Here is a 17,399-nt window from a genome sequence, read left to right as displayed (position 1 = left end):
TGAGCAGCATACCTTAGGAGAAAAAGTTGTATTCAGTAAAAAAAAAAATCAAATATTTACCCAATTAAAAATGAGACAGGTTGAAGATGATTTAATGCAGCCTTTTAGATGTAAATCAGATAACTTTGAGCAGAGCCAGTTAAAATAAAAAGGGAAAGACAATACCCTTTGCCTCTTCTGTTGTACTTTCTGCTAGGAGCAGTATGGTTAGTGGTTTCAGAATTATTCAAGAAACATCCATTCTCTAGCACAATAGGGAATTTCCTTTTATGTGTTTAATGAGTTTGTTCCTCTGTAAGAACTGAAATGCGACTGTCAGGGCACAGAAGCGGACTGAAAGATTCATTCTGAATATTACCTTAATTGACAACATACAATGAAGTCTCACAGTTGTTTATTATATAATTAATTCATAACCATTTCTAGTACACATTTCCATATTGTTTTTTAATGCTTTTATTTTTTAAGCTCAGGGACACCCAAACTTCACCCAACTGAGAGTCACAGTAGCAGCTTGCCAGGTGCTAGAAGGCTGTACCTAGTTTGTAAAAATGGTGCAAGTGGATATCACTTTCATATGTAATAGAGGTGTAGGGCTTGGAGACTACATATCCCAGCATGCAATGCTTGATCACGATTGGGCAGCTAAGGAGAGAGACAGATTTTGCTGGGCTGCATTTGATTACATGCCTCACTTTGGTCACATCAGTTTAACTCGGGTAGCTGTCTGCATGCAATGATCTACTGTGGAAAACAAAGATCTTTGTACTGTTGGAGTAAAAACAGTGGTAACAAAGTCATAGCTACATATTCTTCTCTACATTTTTGTTTATTGAGACAAACTAATTAAAAGGCACAAACATAGGGCATATGTTTACATGGACATTATAACAAACATATACATTAAAAGTGTAGGAATGTGTTTCCTTTCTGCTAAACAGAAAGTTCCTAAGCTTTTATATATACAAAAGTTGTACAATTTGATGTCCTAAAGTACAAAAGATCATTTATAAAATTATTTTACACTAAGTTCTATTTTTTGTTTTACTATGTAGTCCAAGCCCCTAGAATGATTTCGCATAATGAAACAGATACCTGTCACCTGACCTAGAAGTCTGGTATTTGCTGCTTATACTGACAAGGCAGGGTATCAACGGAAGCAGTCCATTTTGACTAGTTAATCCTGCTAGGATTCTGTAAGATGCATACACACTAATCTCCATTGTTTTCAACTTCATTAAGATAAAAACATCTCAACTCTTCTTTAAATTTGTGTTTGTTTTTTTTAAATGTAGAGTCTTGGTTTTAGGGTGTCTTTTTTAAACAAAGTTTTAAAAATGTGAATATGTGACATGATAGTCTAAAAAGTATATCTGTTTCCCTATATTTTGCTTTCTACTTTATGTACAGATAAACAGTCTAAGAAATAAAAAGCACATGTAGTTTTAACATGGGTAACCATCTGTGGAGTACTTCTGGGCTGGACAGCGCAGACTGTCATGCCACAACCACCACAAATTGATAGAAATGTGTTAACACAATAGAAGAATAAAGTAAAAATGATGTTTGAAAATATTTACAAAGTTGAACAGATTTGCACAACACTTGATTAAGAAATACGGGAGAAATTAAAGACGCTCTTGGCTTGTCCTGTAGGGGCATCCTACCTAGTTAGTGGTTAGAATAAAAACTGTATACAGTTTAATATAAGACAAAAACTTCTAGTGAACAACTAACACGTCTGTCCCCTGCTGCAACATCAACAGGTTCTGATGGGGAAAGAGGGCATATACATCACACCCCAGCGCTTCCAGAGTCTTCCAGCTTTAAGCAATATTTTATAAAAGATTCAAAACATTCCTTTTGCTCCTAGATAAGAGTCCCATGGGGTTTTGACTGTTAAAAGACCATGTTTACATGCATTTCAACTCCTCTTCTGCCAGCCATGGCTGTTTCTTACCAAACATTAACAGTTTAAAAAAAAAAAAAAAGTTGACTAGAATGCTACCTTTCCTTAGGGTAATATGTTGGGTAATATTTACATCTCCAAATATCAGGTCACAATCCCTATTATATGTTGAAGTTAGAATGATAAGTTATCATATGCTTTGCATATCAGAGCTGGTATCACCTTTCCCATAGGGAATGCTGCCTGAAATTACCATATTCCCAAAGGTAAAATGCATATTTTCTCCAAAATGCATTAAAAAAATAACATTGTAATGCATTTACTCATAAAAAAACATTAACACAGACAAAGTTACTACACTAGCTCTGAATCAGTGGATTTAGAACTGGCAAGTTAAAATTAGCCATCCACCCTGTCAAGCATATGGAGGGGTCTTTGCTAGTGTTTGGATTAAAATCATTTCCTAGTTTATAATTTCTGGGATAAAACAGTAATGCTGATTTTTAATGACTGGTTTTTAACTGTGGCAAGTAACCACCTGTCCTATTTCAACATCATCATCAGCTAACAGTAAAACTTGCTTTAAAGAAAGTGATAAATTACAAACTTGTTTGAACACAATGAGCCAAATCAACAGGGAAAGATGCTATTAGGGTTTTTAACCGGTGCACGTTAACCCAGTTATTTAGTTTGACTTTATTATTATATTATTATTAACATTATTATTATTATTATTATTATTAACTAAAAAAACCTGCTGGTAAGGATTCAGTTTTAATCCCCTTTAATACTGGTTAGAGATTCTTTACCAAGGAGGAGACGTGGGCAAGGCTTGAGGCAGGAAAGGCATGCTCTCTACTGGTCTCATTGCTATATTTAATGGACCTGCTAACGTCATTGGTGTTGGGAGATTCATAGGAGACGTTATAGTGACTGGATGCGCTATATTCACTGGAGCAGTTACTGGGGTAGGTAAATTGACCGGTGTCGTGAGCGTTAATGGAGAGGTCATGGATAATGGACTTGTTATAGTTACAGGATGCCCTAGGTTCATCGGACTGGATATATTAACTGCACTTGATACATTTACTGGACTTCTCATGCTCATTGCAGCTGCCACTGTGACTGGGTTTGTGATAGTCCCAGAAGCCACAGAGGACGTTATATTGAATGGAGTAGTAAGAGTCACAGGCGTAGTAGCAGCAGTGGAGGTTTGGCACAAGTTAGCAGCTTCTAAAAATGAGACATAAAAAGACAAAAAGTTTTAACACATAAAAAAACATGGACAAGATTTAAAAAAAACCAAACAAGAACAAGTTCTGGAATAATTTTCTTTAGAAAATATTAGTAAGTTAACTGTTAACATTCTACAGCCTACAATAAATATAACTTTCATGCAGCTCATTTGAATTCAAAATTCTTTCCTGAGAAGTCAAGCGAGGTTGTCTTATAAAGAGGGTTTTGATGTTCACAAAAACAGTATTGTACAATCAGAAAAATCCTCTCAAGAGGAACATTATAAGTAGAGAAGAGAGTGTACATACCGAATGGTACGTACTCTATAGCCTTCTCAAAGGTGAATTGACATTCTGTGAAGGTTTTAAAAAGTCATTATTAGGGACTGATAAGCAAAGCTAATTTCAATGTTTACCTGCTTATTTCAGTCTTAATTATTTCTGCTAAATTATTCCACTGATTGTGGTAAGTTTATCTTAGCAATTTTCAAGTATACCCAGTCAGTAGATCTTATAACCCCCATTATCTCCTCAGCTTTTACATTAACTACAATTCTACACCAATATTTTACTTTGTTTTGCAATAGAGACTATGGCTGAACAGGCAAGAACCAAGAGGACCCTGCACTGAGATGGAGGATCCTGGGTCTGTTCCCAGTTGGGTCTAGCAAGGGCTGGACACTTTGTGGAGAAGATACAGCCAGGCTCCAGGGAAGAGGCAGATGACTCCACTAGATATCAGCACCACCTGCTGGTTAGCCATAGAACAACGCTCCAAAAACAGAAGCGGGTTGTTGGACGCGGATAAAAGAAAGGGATGACTGCTAAAGAAACCGAAAAAATATATTCCGTGTCAATGTTATGGCATTTTAAAAAATGTGTCTTGTTTCACATTTGTAGAGCAGGACACCTAGGTCAGTCTATATCCATATTTCAAGAGGTAAACTAAAGAGTCCACCCTTGCCATGCAGACTATTCAAATGTATTAAGAGCGTGTTTTCTTTTACAGCAGCATTAGCCCCATTTGAGGGTCACTGACTGTTCAGGGTCAATAATCAGGTATTGAGACAAAAAAAAAAAAAAAACGCGTCTGTGTGGGGGGATTTAACACAATTATAACAACAAATATCTGAAATTAAATAAACTGCTGAATTTAAAAATTCCCCTGTGGTATTGCAAAACCGAACACAACATGTGGTGCTAATGCATGAGAACCAGCATGAAAAGGACCGTGAACAAGAATGGAACTGACTGGTCTAGTTTCATCTTCCAAACAGAGTGATTTCTTTAGCTATAACACCCTCCCATCCTCTCCCCAGATATCAGGGGTACTCTTCGGGCACCACAGGTTTCACTGAACAGTTTCAGTTTGACTCTTATTGAAAGACTTGGCACAATACTTTCCCCGCCCCCACCCTAGTGGGCCTCGCCCCCACCCACCCTCCCTTCCCTCTTTTTAATATAGTTGTTTTTGTTAAAAGCACTTTGACCGATACATATGGTAAGAAAGAAGGAAGCAGAAACAAGACATAGAAGAGAATGAGCAGAACAAGCCTCACTTTGGTTTTCCTAGGTCTTCCATCCCCATAGCATTGGGGTACTAACCAGATAAACCCTAATACTTTTCAGTTATCGCGGTTTATAAGAAAAAAGGTTAGGCTGTTTCTAACATTGAATAAGAAAAATCTTTGTGGCAGCAGGAATCAGAAATGGAGCGAGCTACCTTGTACAGAAAAAGGGGACTAGAATAACTAATAGACTATGGAGGAATTGTGAGGAGCTTGACGGGAAAGATGGGTGGAGAATATTTATGGTTCAAAATTAAGAGTTAATTAAAAGGAATAAATGGACAGCAGGAATACATTTAATCAGAGGGAGCCACATGACAGAAATTAGAAACCAAAGGGTTGTGAAAAGAATAAACTAGAGGTAACTGGAGATTTCAAACTATACTCCAAATGAGACGCTAAACTGAAGCAATCTATTCCTTACGCAACAGGCATAGTGAACAACGAAAGGGCACTATTCAACTTTGAATACAATAGGATAGGTAGAGGTGAGCAGTATCTTGGCAATAGTGACTAATCTAGTTAATTTTGCAACTAGAAGAATGACACCAAGCAATGGAAGAAAAAGTATGAATTTCACCAGACTATGGACAAATACAGTTATGCGATGGGTACAAGTGAATGAAATAAAATGGGAAAGAACAGGGATATGTAAACGGTTTAAACGGAAACTGATGTCTACACAAAAATCGTATGTGTGAGATCTAACAACTGTTGATGTTTTAAAGAAGGTCCAGAAATCACACACAAATCAAAGGCCAAACTCTGCCTTTGAGCACAGGCACAGCTCCCATTAACCACAAAAGGAGGTTTACGTGCACATTCAAGGGCAGAATCTGATTGAAGATAAATAGTAAATAAGTTCATTTGAGAAGTGAATGTTACGTAAGGTTATCACGGGTTTTTTTTAGCCTCCTTTTTATGAGCAAGAATTAATTTTCATGTGTCAATTTTTGCTATTTCACATTCTCTCTAACACTTTCTTTTTGTAAAATAGACTAGAATTTAAAAAACCAAGTAAATCAAGATAATAGATTATGTTATTTTGTTTTACCTTTCTTCCTTGCTTTGACCGCCTCTTCCCATAACCTCAGTGTCTCTACCTGCTTTCCAGGCCAGTTTGTTACGTGCTGTTGTTGTTGTTGTTGCTGCTGCTGCTGCTTCTGGTTGCTGGTCTCCTCACTCATGCATGCTACGCCAGTCAAGTAAAAACACACACAAATTCACCTTGGAAATGTATGCTCCTTTCTACTGAAAGGATGAAGGCTTTTGTTTAAGTTAAAAACATGTTCAGAATCTTGAAAAGAGAAAGATAGGAGTGTTTAAAAACATTTAATTAGTGCTGTATTTCAGTAGAATTACCTCTCTAAGATCTAGAGAAGTGCAAGCTATGAGCTGCCTGATTTCTCTTTCACAGTGAGTGACATCTCAAGGATGATAAACAAAGAGAATGAAATACAGGACTTTAAAATGGAATGGCTTCTCTGGTACTCATACAGATCAGATTTCCCCAGAACTCAAGGAGGCAGCTGAGTCAAGTTATGTTAGAACACAGCAATAATTACTTAAAAAGACACCTCTCACCCCTTCTTGAAATCAAAATTAAAAACATTTTTAGTTCACCCTCACATCAGAAAATAGCTATTTACTCTCTGGCCACATAGCTGCTCCTGCCACTTTCATCTCTGCCTTTTGTGAGTCCCATAATACCTCCTGCGAGCTGTTTAGGGTCACTGAACTGATAACGAAAGGCAGAATAGTTGGTACTGTGGGAACAAGGACTCCAACAACCCCTACTTCAAAAATAATTCACATTTTAATTTTATTTTCCACATCCAAGTCAGTATATATTTGTCAAGCTTACTAGATATTCTAACTGACCTCAAACTTCTGGGAATAAAAGAACACATTAAATATGAACTAAAAGGCAAAACACTGTTTGAAGGTTTTAAGGATGGAATTTTCAAAAGAACCTAGAGGGAGGGTTAGACACTCAACTCCTTTAGGCTGGGATTTTCAAAGGAGTCTACATCACCAACATGACGTGTAGATTTAAGTTTCAAATACTTTTGAGAGAGAAAGCCAGTCTCTCCTTCGTTTACTTGCCACTCCGAAGTTCAGGATTCAGCATTTCTGCCGAGGATATTCAGATTTTAACGCCAGAATTACAATCGCCTAGTCTGACCTCCTGTACAGCACAGGCCAACCACCACCAATGCCCAAAACGCATCAGGCAATGCAGGAAAATGCCTTGCTTTAAGTGCTTATTTTGTCCAATGCTTCAAGGAAAAAACACCGACAGCCTTGATCCAAAGCTCATGGAAATCAGTGGGAGTCTTTGGCTTCACTGAGCTTTAGATCAAGCTCAAAATCCTGAACGTAAGACTTGCCAAGTTTTCAAATATTTTGCTATAAAAGGCAAATGTGTCATTTTAAAATCTACACACATTCTGTTACTAATTTAAAATCCTGGACACTATTCTCCCTCCCCCCCCCCCCTTTTTTTTTTTTTTATTTTGCAGTTAAGGAAGTAGGTCAGGATGTATCCAATTGTACTCATAAGTTGAAAGACAAAGATATTAGGATCTTCATACTTAAAAGTGAAGAACTATTCTCTCTCACTTCAGGGCATTTCTCTAAGAGATAAGACAATACTCCTAGTTCCAGATCAGTTCCACATACCCCGATTTGTTGATCTGGAGCTTTTCATGAAGAATCCATTTTCAGAGATCTATTTTCTGATAGGTGCAAACATCTAAACTGAGTCACAGGTGTATTTTACATTTTAAGAAAGTCAAAGGCAACTTATGTTGCAAAATGTTTAGAACACACATTTACTGAAGTGTTTTTAAAATGTTCACCTACTTTTACTGATGCCTTGTTTACAGGTATTACAGTTGATACTTTGGCTCTGCCCATGTGTCTTTAAGTGGCTGGTGATATACGCTGCACTCAGAAGTTTACCACAGATATTACACGATACCTTTCCTTCATGGCGCACCATGTGTGTCCGCAGTCTGTCTTTGGTGGCAAAGGCAGCAGTGCACGTCTACATGAAGGACAACAGCATTTTTTAAGTGTAGACCATCTTATTCCACTGGGGACCATGTGGCCCATTTAAAAGTATATTTTATTTTCTAGGTGCTACTGTACCTTAGGCATGTTGACAAACCTTTTGATTTTACATGGATTTACAGTGAAGCCTATTTCAAGCTACCACTTAAGAGACAGAACATAATCTAATTGCTTAATGGAAATGGTCTTCTGATAAGTGTGGAACAGAAGAATACTCTATACTACTGGGCCTACTTTGGAGCAATTTCTTAAAATAGAAGGTTGTCTTGCATACCTAAGTGATAGATGGTTTACAAATACCTACAGTAGACAAGGATGGTCTCTTATACAGGCTTCACTGTATAGTTCTGGTTATGATTATTTTTTACTACAGTTAGTTTAGTTCCAATCCAAAATCAGGAAAGGGAAGACAAAGCATTTCTTTAGAGCTATTCTTTTAATTCAAAGCATTTACTTATAATATGATGAGTCATTAGAGACAGGTTGGAACGTGCATGGATGATTCCAAGCGAAACCATAGAATAATTGATTGTTCAACACTAGTCAAATTCTGCCTCATTTTTAATCTTCAACTTACTTTCACCATGACAATTTACTTTCGATTTCAAGCAAAATACTCTATTTTCATAACTGCCTTTACCTATAAAAATTGCTAAACAAATCCTACACATTGCTTCAGCAATCAATGTCAATTTGAGGATTTAGCCACACTGTTTTTAAAGGCAAACTTGACTTGAACTATAGGGTTTTGGGAATATTCTCCAAGGAGCAAATAAGCCTCTAATCTTACAAAATGGTAGGCACATCATCCTCTTAAGCTGCTTCTACACTGGGATCATAACTACAACACTAAGTAACTACAAGCAGTGTGGACAGAGCCATATTCCAACCTTGCATTCAAGGGAACCATGTAAATCAACACAGTCCCTGGTGGAATACTCAGTTGACATTGACTAACTGTACAATTAAACTTATGCTGTTGATAAATCATGTTAACCCTTACTTGGCATTTGAAGGGTCTCTCTGTCGAGTGAACGTGTTTGACATGACAGCTTAAGTGATCAGGCCTGTGAAAGAACAGAGGTACAGAACGTGTACCGTTACAAATAGACGGCAATGATTCTTAGGCTAGCAGCACTGAACATTGCATTGATTGCCATTTTCAGCCCACCTCCCTTCAAAGAAAAAAAAAAGAAAAGAAAAAAAGACTCCCCTTACCTATAAAGCAACCCGCTGCTAGGATAATGCAAAATGGTTACACTAGGACCCAGCCAGCAAAGTTTAAAACTCAGCCATGTGTCTATTATACACCAGGAAGTGCTACAGTTAGTGAATTTTTACTACTTGTAAAAAGGAGTTGCATTAACAGTCCTAGAGATTGACGTTCGCTCTATTCACAGAACAGATACAGCACAGCCAGCAGCAATGCAAGCTCCCCCACACTGCTCTGCCAATGAACCTCAATCTTGACCTCAAAGGAGTTACGTTAAAGGCAAGACGACAGATCAGTCTCCATGCCCCAATCTTTGACCCCTACAAAGATTGCTAACAAGGAGTCCAGCTAGCACCAACGGCGATGTGGACACCTTTCCATGTGACCTGGATTGAGGCCATCAGGTCATTTCAGAACATTGAATAACCATAAAACAGTGACAGCTTTTAGTCATGATCAAACCATCTTAGATTGAGACCCACACCCTAAGTAAACAAGGCTCTTTATCCCCTCACCAATCTTCTAAGATGTCTGGTTCTCCTAGCCCCTTGCTATGATAGTTTAACCCTTCTTGATTACGAAAAGCCAATACTTGAGCTCGCCTGGGATTTTCTACATGGTACCTCGAGAAGCCTTTTCCACAAACACCACAGGTGTATGGTTTGGTGATGCCACCTTCATGAGACCTCACATGATAGGTCATGCGGTCCTTCCTCTTGAAGCGCTGATTACAAATTGGACATTCAAAAGGTTTTTCATCTGAGTGGGACAGCTTATGCCGGTTGAGGTGGTACACATCCCGGAAGGCTTTTCCGCACATCTCACAAGCATGGTTCTTCTTAACAGGCTTGCTGGGCTTCTTCACCGTCTGAGTCACAGCCATGGCTGTTGCACCAGCACTACTGCTGGGGTTGGTGGCAGAGGAAGACGTCGTGACCGTTGACAGGATGCCCGCGATAGTTGAAACCAATGAAGTTCGGCTGTTGTCGCCAGCAATAGTTGAGATTAGGGGCACCATTGTGGTGGGAGTTTTCTTTGGCCGTGACACTAACTTTATCCCTGTGTGGCAGGACTCATGGCGCCTCAAATGGTAGCTGTCCCTGAAAGCTTTGCTGCAGTAGGTGCATACAAAGGAGGTTTTAGGTTTTTCCTTTTTAATTCCAACAATAGCATCCTTTAATGTTTCTGGTGCAGGCTGAGGTTTCTGGGTTATTGGTAAGGGTAGAATCGGCTTCTGATCAGGTGGCTCAACAGCGGAGCTCAGGAGGGGCAGCAAACTGTTCTGTGCTGCCTGCTGTTGGTGATGTGAGGCTTCATGTGCCTAAAATCAAACATTCACACTTCAGAATTTCTGTTGGTGGGCGCTCACTTTGACATGCTGAAAACATTTACAGGCAAAGGAAAGCAAATCTTAGACCAAAGAGTCACTGAACTAACAAGTGCAAGAAATTATATAAAATCTCACTACAATGATTTCCTGATTGGATAAACCACTTACATTTAAATCCATGTGTTGTGCACAGATTCTGCAGTACATAGGTGTAGGAAAATGCAATCACATAAAACAATTGTTACATATCCTGAGGGCAACATTTCTTATGGCAAATGACCAGGTATTCGTCAGGCCTTTTAACATATTGCTTGATTTATGTAGGGAGTGTCGTTGAGATAGAAAAGTGATCATATGGAGAATACACCAGATCTGTGACGGCAGATTATGGATATGCCGAAGGGGTTGACCAATGTGCCAGACAAGTGTTACCAGCCTGGTGGATGGTTACATTTAAAAATCCTGTACAAATTAAACCGTGGCCACAGTGAACTAGGAAGAAACGAGGCATCTTACTTGAATCTCTCTCTTTGCACTACTTTGTCAGTGCTGGAACCACATTTAAATAACTTGTTTCAAGAACTGTTTAACTCTAGATTTAGAGTTATATATTTAAATAGTCTCCCATGGCATTAACACAATGACTAAGATGCTCTAAGGTGCTCTTTGCTTATGGAAACTGATGAGAATAAAGACATGTTTCTTTTCTCTTTATCACCAACTCTTTCACAAAAGGGAGAGGGGGCTAGTCAATAAGCACTAGTAGCAATCTTGTGATTTCTGGAGCACAGACTTACAACAGATATAAAAGTTATTCTTTAAAAAAATAATGTAACTGACAAATGCTGACAAACCTGGACTGCTGCATCTGTGAGAGCAGTACTAGAAAAATCTTTGCTATCACACCACAATGAACAGCCCTCTACTTACCGGTACCCTCTCCTACCTGAGGCTGGTAGCAGAGATGGTGTGGGGTGTCTATATTGAACAACTGCTGTAACTAAATTGATTTAAAACTGATCTAGTTAAACTGGTGCAAAGCCCTACTAAAGACACTCAAACTGGTTTAAACCATGCTTAATATTATTTAGCTTAAAATAACATTAAGCCGAATAATTATAAACATGATTTAAACCAGTTTGAGGGTATCTATAGTAGGGCTTTGCACCAGTATAAACTAGATCAGTTATAAAATCAATTTAGTTACAGCAGTGCAACAGAACAGGCCTGTGGCATGAAACTGATCTTACTGAAACTTTTATTTCTATTAATGCCACATCTTTCCAAGATTACTCCTCTGTGCTTTCCTTTATTAAGTGATATGTACCTCATTTTACATGGTCTTCCCACATTTGAGACTTTGCAGGTTGAGTAAAACTAGGTAATGATTTGGAGCCTACAGGACTGTCAGCTTTAATTTTTAATCAGGATCTGTACCATTATTAAGCATATTCAAATTCAGATCCTTTCAGCTTTAGCCAATAGCCAATTGCTTAAAGCCCTTTGAAGACTTTACTATTTACAGACGCAATCTGTGACTTTCTATTTTGGTGGCATCCAAGCCTTCCTTCTTTTGCCTCTACAGCACATCAATAACCAGAAGCAATGACTACAATATTAAGTACATCTAAGTAGGGGTTTTAAGACTTCCATGCAACACTCCATTCATTCATTCAGGGTGCTCATGTACTCACTTTGTCTTCCCATATTCACCAATCCTGAAGCTTCAGATAATAATGATGTTCTTTGAAAATGGGTTGAAAGTGCGCACAAGTCTTAGCCCACGTGGATGAGAATGCCCACTCTGCAACACTCCCATACTATTTGGTGGGAGACTAGTTCACAGTTTAGGTCAAGCTGTTCTGTGTGAAAGTCCATGGCATTACTTGCTTTGATTACTACAAGCAGTTAGGGTGACTGGTCCACCTCTCTGTACTTTTTAGGTCTATTCAGAAACTTTGGATGCAACAAATATGTTGAGTGTTACCAGGCTAAGTGTGGACATACCAAGGTGCCTCAGTTAACAAACCCTAAACACGCATTCTTGAAGATGGAAAAAAGGGCATTCTTGGCCTGAGTTTGCTAACTCAAAGCACTGGTTCTCAACCAGGGGCACCCATACCCCTGGGGGTACACAGAAGTCTTCCAGGGATACATCAACACATCCAGATATTTGCCTAGTTTTACAACAGGCTACATAAAAAGCACTAGTGAAGTCAGTTCGGACTCAAATTTCATAAAGACAATGTCTTGTTTATGCTGCTCTATATGCTATACACTGAACTGCAAGTACAATATTTATATTCCAATTTATTTATTTTATAATTAATGGTAAAAATGAGAAAGTCAGCAATTTTTCAGTAATAGTGTGCTGTGACACTTCTGTATTGTTATGTCTGATTTTGTAAGCAAGTAGTTTTTAACGGAGGTGAAACTTGGGGGTATGCAAAACAAATCAGATTCCTGAAAGGGGAACAGTAGTCTGGAAAGGTTGACAGTCACTGACTTAGAGCACAGCATGAGGCTCATTTCTCCCATCAAGCTTTTGCATGACCTAAGTGATATTTTGTATTGTTTTACTTTCTCCTGTTTTATAAACTGACGCTTGCTGATGTGTCATACATACAGATGCCAAAATGGGTACAATATAAAACACGAGTTCAAGAACATTTCATGCACTTAATTAGAGCTTTCTGTTCAGAGCATTTTCCAGTCAGGCAATAGTAAATGTGTTTTCACACAGAGTACAAGTGGTTAATATCCTAAGATAGCTCAAGATATACAATTTCAAAGGGAGAGCTAGCAGATCGGATAATAGGGAGTCCAAATCCTTTGGACAAGGTTCAAACTTATGCAGTTTAAGGACATTTTTAAGCCTTAAAGAACCATTAGCACTGCAAGGTAAAACAATTATTTCTGTTGTACCAATATAAACATCTGACACGAAACAATGTATTCATAAGGCTGTCTGCTATGAAACCATCTCTTATATAAGGCTGCTTACCTTGGCTCTCAGATACTCCACCGTTATTACCAATATTGCCTTTTTAACAAAACCTGTCTGCAACAAGCAGCATTACTCAGTTTCCAAGGATCCTCTATATTAGAGCTTTCTAAAGAGGGATCAGGCTGTATTTTTCCCTTGCTGTTAAAGGAGGGAATGCACAGAATGAAACAGCACCTGCTGCCTGCCTTTTGCAAATCATTTTTAATCACTTGTAGGGCACCGTTTTACTTGACTTAGCATTCATGTCAAGTCAACATTTGTGATGTTTTGATTGCCTAGAAAAAGTCTTCCATGCAAAATACAGTATTTCTCTCACTAAGCAAACTTTCATTCCAGGAGGATAGCAAACAAAATAAAAACTGTATTTCATGACCCAGAGTGGTAGGATGTGGCATTGTGAACTTCCAGTGCCAGAGGCTAAGAGATTTTTGCACTGGAGCCTTCATGTCAGAACAGTAAATTAGCATCAGTGAGTCATATCTTGAATGCCCTGTTTGATGGATGATTTCTCCTAACGTTAACAGATACAACTTTCACTTTCCAGGCAGGTACAAAGTGGTTTTCAAAATATTCATGTGCTAGAACACTAATAAAAAAAAACAGAAGTTGCTTATTCAGTATAATCTATATTTGAAAAGGTAAAATTAATCAAGGTAACACCTAAACATGATTAATCTCTTTATTAGGAAAGGAGGATAAAAATTCACTGTACACATTTAATTGCCATTAAAACTAAAATTAAGACATTTAATCATTTCCCCAAAGTCAACTGGCTGAGAATTACAGTTATCCACACAGGGTTTTAAATATACCCTTTAATTATTTTAAAAAATTCTTCTACAGATGTCACAATTGAAAACCATGTGAAGTAAACATTGCATCTCTATACTATCAGCACAGTATTTTATATTTAACAGTTACCAACAAAAATAAAGGTGAGGCTTTGTGAAATGGATTTTAAATTATGAGCCTGCTAATGATTTGTTCTTGTTACTGCCTCATCCTACCCCGTCCCACCAAAACAAGAAGATACTACTTATAACTTCCCCAATCACTACTATGTTTAGGTACATTAGGATAAACAGTATTGTAAAGCATTTGTTTTATCAAAATGACTCGAAAGCTACTGAATAGTCATTACAAGGTTTTAAAGCTTTATTATCTGGAAGGATGGAAGAGGAGGGAATTTCCATGTCACATCTTTACAAAGATGCTTACTAGTTATGCACCATTAATTATATTTTTGAGAAGGTAAACTGCTGAATCCTTAATCAAGTGAAGAAATACCTACTCTAAAACCAAACTAAAAAGTTTGACATCAGTATTTGAAAGTACAATGCGCTTAAAAACAAAACAAAAACCTCACAATGAAGCAACTGAATTACCGATGCTTAATATCTGTGAAAAGACAGAGCCGTAAAATATCTGTAAGACCCCACTCTGAGAATAGTTGTTGTTGAAAATATATTTAAAGGGGGAGCACTGTATATTGAAGGGAGACAGAAAAACTGCTAACTCAAGAAAGGGAGGTGGCCCTAGAATGAGGAATCTTTACTAAGAAGTTTATGTTCAAATCACTGCCCACTAGAGTGAGAAAAATTATAAATCCTTATCCAAACTGTGTGTGTCATCACTCGCACTTATAAGGAACTTATAGTTTCATACCTGTTGTACAAATGAATACAAAAAGATTTAACATGAAATAAAAGTTTGTATATACAGTTTGAATTTGCACTAGCTCAGACTGTTAGATTTGTTTTCTAAGAGAACATTCTTCTAAGCGTGTTTTCAAAAGCAGAGCACCCAAGTGAGTGACTCATCTCCTAGTACTTGCAAGACTATTATTTTTCCTTTAAAAAGAAACACTGCATTCTCTTTACAGATTTATTCATTCCATTCAGGTTTTCAATCAAATGTCATGTTTTTGTTGTTTTCAAAAAGCCAGCCAGGACAAGGAGTAAGTAAGGGGTCCATGCTTGTAATTTTCAAGGTAAAATAATCCTCTTTGCACAAGGTGATGTGTGGGGCTTTTTTTTTTCGGGGGGGGGGGGTGCAATTACATATTTCACATTTTCAAGCTACAAAGTGGCAGAAGGTTTTAGAGAACAAGCCAGTGAGCAAAGGATCCAGATTATAGTTCACAAACACGAGGGCAAGAGAGTTTTTCAGTATTTTACAGTTTCCTTTTTGAGTATTAAACAAACTTTGTATTGTATTTTTGAGCATTAGGGCCGTCTTGAATACAGACAAAAACAGTGACTCAGTTTGCAAGTGGAGGGATTATTCTCGCCTTCTGTGGTTTTTCTTGCTATTCTTTTTAGTACTCAGTTCTTAGGGAAAAAAATCCATCTCTCGCTCCCTATTTTAAATTAAATCCTATTTTAAATTAGGACAACATCCCTCGTCAGTCACCGAGGCCGGCTGTTTCAAGAGGAATTAATTTATTCTCTCACACGCACAGTGTTTGCTGCATCTAGGTGGGGTTTTTTTCTGGGGCGGGAACCCCACAAATGATTGTTATTATTTGTAATAAAAAGAGTTTAAAAAAAAAAAAAAAAAAAAGAACCGGCAAACCATTTTTACAAATAAATAAATAAATAAATAAATAAAAATTGGGAGGGCAATCATTTTTTGACCAGAAAAAAAAAAAGCAGCCCCCTCCCCTTCATATGAATCCCCAGCGTCTGCAAGGAGCGCAGGCAGGCGGCTTAGCCCGGCGCGCTATAGCCGGCTCAGCCCAGCGCTATAACGCGGGATCCCCTCTCCCCCCCGCGGCTCCCCCCTCCCGCGCCGGCCTGGGTGGGGGGAGGGGGAGAAGGAGGCCGGGCGGCCGCGCTGACTGACAGCCCGCGGGCCTAGCTGGAAACCGCGCGCTGCGCGGCGGCCGCTGCCCGGGGACGGAGTGGCCCCGGCCGGTGAGGGAAGGGCGGGGGGAGGGGGGAGGTCCGGCCTCCCCGCGGCCTCACCTGAAAGAGGAACGCGGTCCAGTTGGCCTCCATGGCGGGGACTCCCGGGGCCTTCGCGGCCTGGTCTGCGGCGGCGGCTCCGGCTCGATCCCCCCTCCCTCCCCCGGGCCCCTGCTACATGGAGCCGACAACAAAGCGGCGGCGGCGGCAGCTCAACATGGCAGCGCCGAGCGGCCGCTTCCGCTAACCTCCGGGCCGCACCACTGCGGGCGCGGGGGGGGGGTTCGCGCGGGGAGCGCCGCCAGCCCCGGCCCTGCAGAGAGGCGCGGGCGCCCCGCACCTCGCGGGGGTGCGTCCACCCGGCGCGGCACGCGGGCGTCTGGGAGGAGGGCGTGGGGGGGACGCCGCTTCCCGCGGCCGAATAGCGGCCCGAGCCTGGCCCGTCCCCCCCGTGGCCTACCAATGGGACCGTCCCAGGCTGGGGAAGCTGAGCTCGGGAGAGAAGATGGAGGAGAGAGAGGAGAGTGTCCAGGGCTGGTCACCTCCTGCCCACACCCCCCCCCCCTCCAGTATATGGGGAGGGGGACTGGGGAGGGGGAAGGAGCATCCCCCCTCTCCCCCCCTCAAAAAAACCAACCCTGCCCCCTGCTATCAGAAATAGATCGGAGGGAAACAATAAAAATATCCATAATTAATTAGGAAAATGTAAAAGTTTTTTTTTGGAGGGGGGGGGGAGAGAACCTCCTCCTCCATGCAGCACCTGCACCAGCAGGTGGAGATTCTGCAGCACGCGCTTCCTATGCATGATGTCAGCATCTTAAAAAAAAATGTTTTAACTCTTAAGTAAGACCCCTCTGAAATAAAGAAGCAGCGGGGAGGAGGATGGGGGCACATATACAACCGTAGGCAAAGCGGCTGCCAATTTTATCCCAAATGATGGCACCCAGGACAGCTCACGGAAATTGTGCAAGGTGTACCTGTTTCCATGGGAAACCTGCATATAATAATAAATATGTCAAAGGGGGACGACACCAAAAGTTATGGGTGTTTTCCCCCCAACAACATCCAAACTGGCCTGTTGATGCAGTATCCTGTCGGTTTCCATTTGAAACCTGGACAAAATAATTTTTTAAAAGTGCTACACTTTTAGTTCCGC

The 17,399-nt window shown here is 39.8% G+C and overlaps 1 protein-coding gene across 5 annotated transcripts; it reads right to left on the bottom strand.

Annotated features, from left to right (window-relative positions):
* VEZF1 (vascular endothelial zinc finger 1) lies at positions 1–16,513 on the bottom strand. Of its 5 annotated transcripts, none has more exons than XM_073316141.1 (7): positions 16,304–16,513; positions 9,516–10,321; positions 8,791–8,854; positions 7,578–7,761; positions 5,767–5,904; positions 3,454–3,498; positions 1–3,142 (listed from the first exon to the last, which is right to left on the bottom strand). In XM_073316141.1, exons 1-7 carry the CDS (start codon positions 16,334–16,336, stop codon positions 2,715–2,717), a joined length of 1,698 nt encoding a protein of 565 aa, XP_073172242.1. In that variant the 5' UTR covers positions 16,337–16,513; the 3' UTR covers positions 1–2,714. The 5 variants fall into 5 exon arrangements, with proteins under 5 accessions (XP_073172242.1, XP_073172245.1, XP_073172246.1 ...); XM_073316144.1 differs by having other exon boundaries at positions 2–3,142; positions 9,603–10,321; XM_073316145.1 differs by having other exon boundaries at positions 4–3,142; positions 9,624–10,321; positions 16,304–16,512.
* Between the last annotated feature and the right edge of the window lie 886 nt (positions 16,514–17,399).

The sequence above is a fragment of the Lepidochelys kempii genome, chromosome 17 (assembly GCF_965140265.1).
Source record: "Lepidochelys kempii isolate rLepKem1 chromosome 17, rLepKem1.hap2, whole genome shotgun sequence".
Classification (NCBI taxonomy): domain Eukaryota; kingdom Metazoa; phylum Chordata; order Testudines; family Cheloniidae; genus Lepidochelys; species Lepidochelys kempii.
Note: the sequence above shows the minus strand (reverse complement) of the source record. Positions and strands in the feature narration are given on the sequence as shown.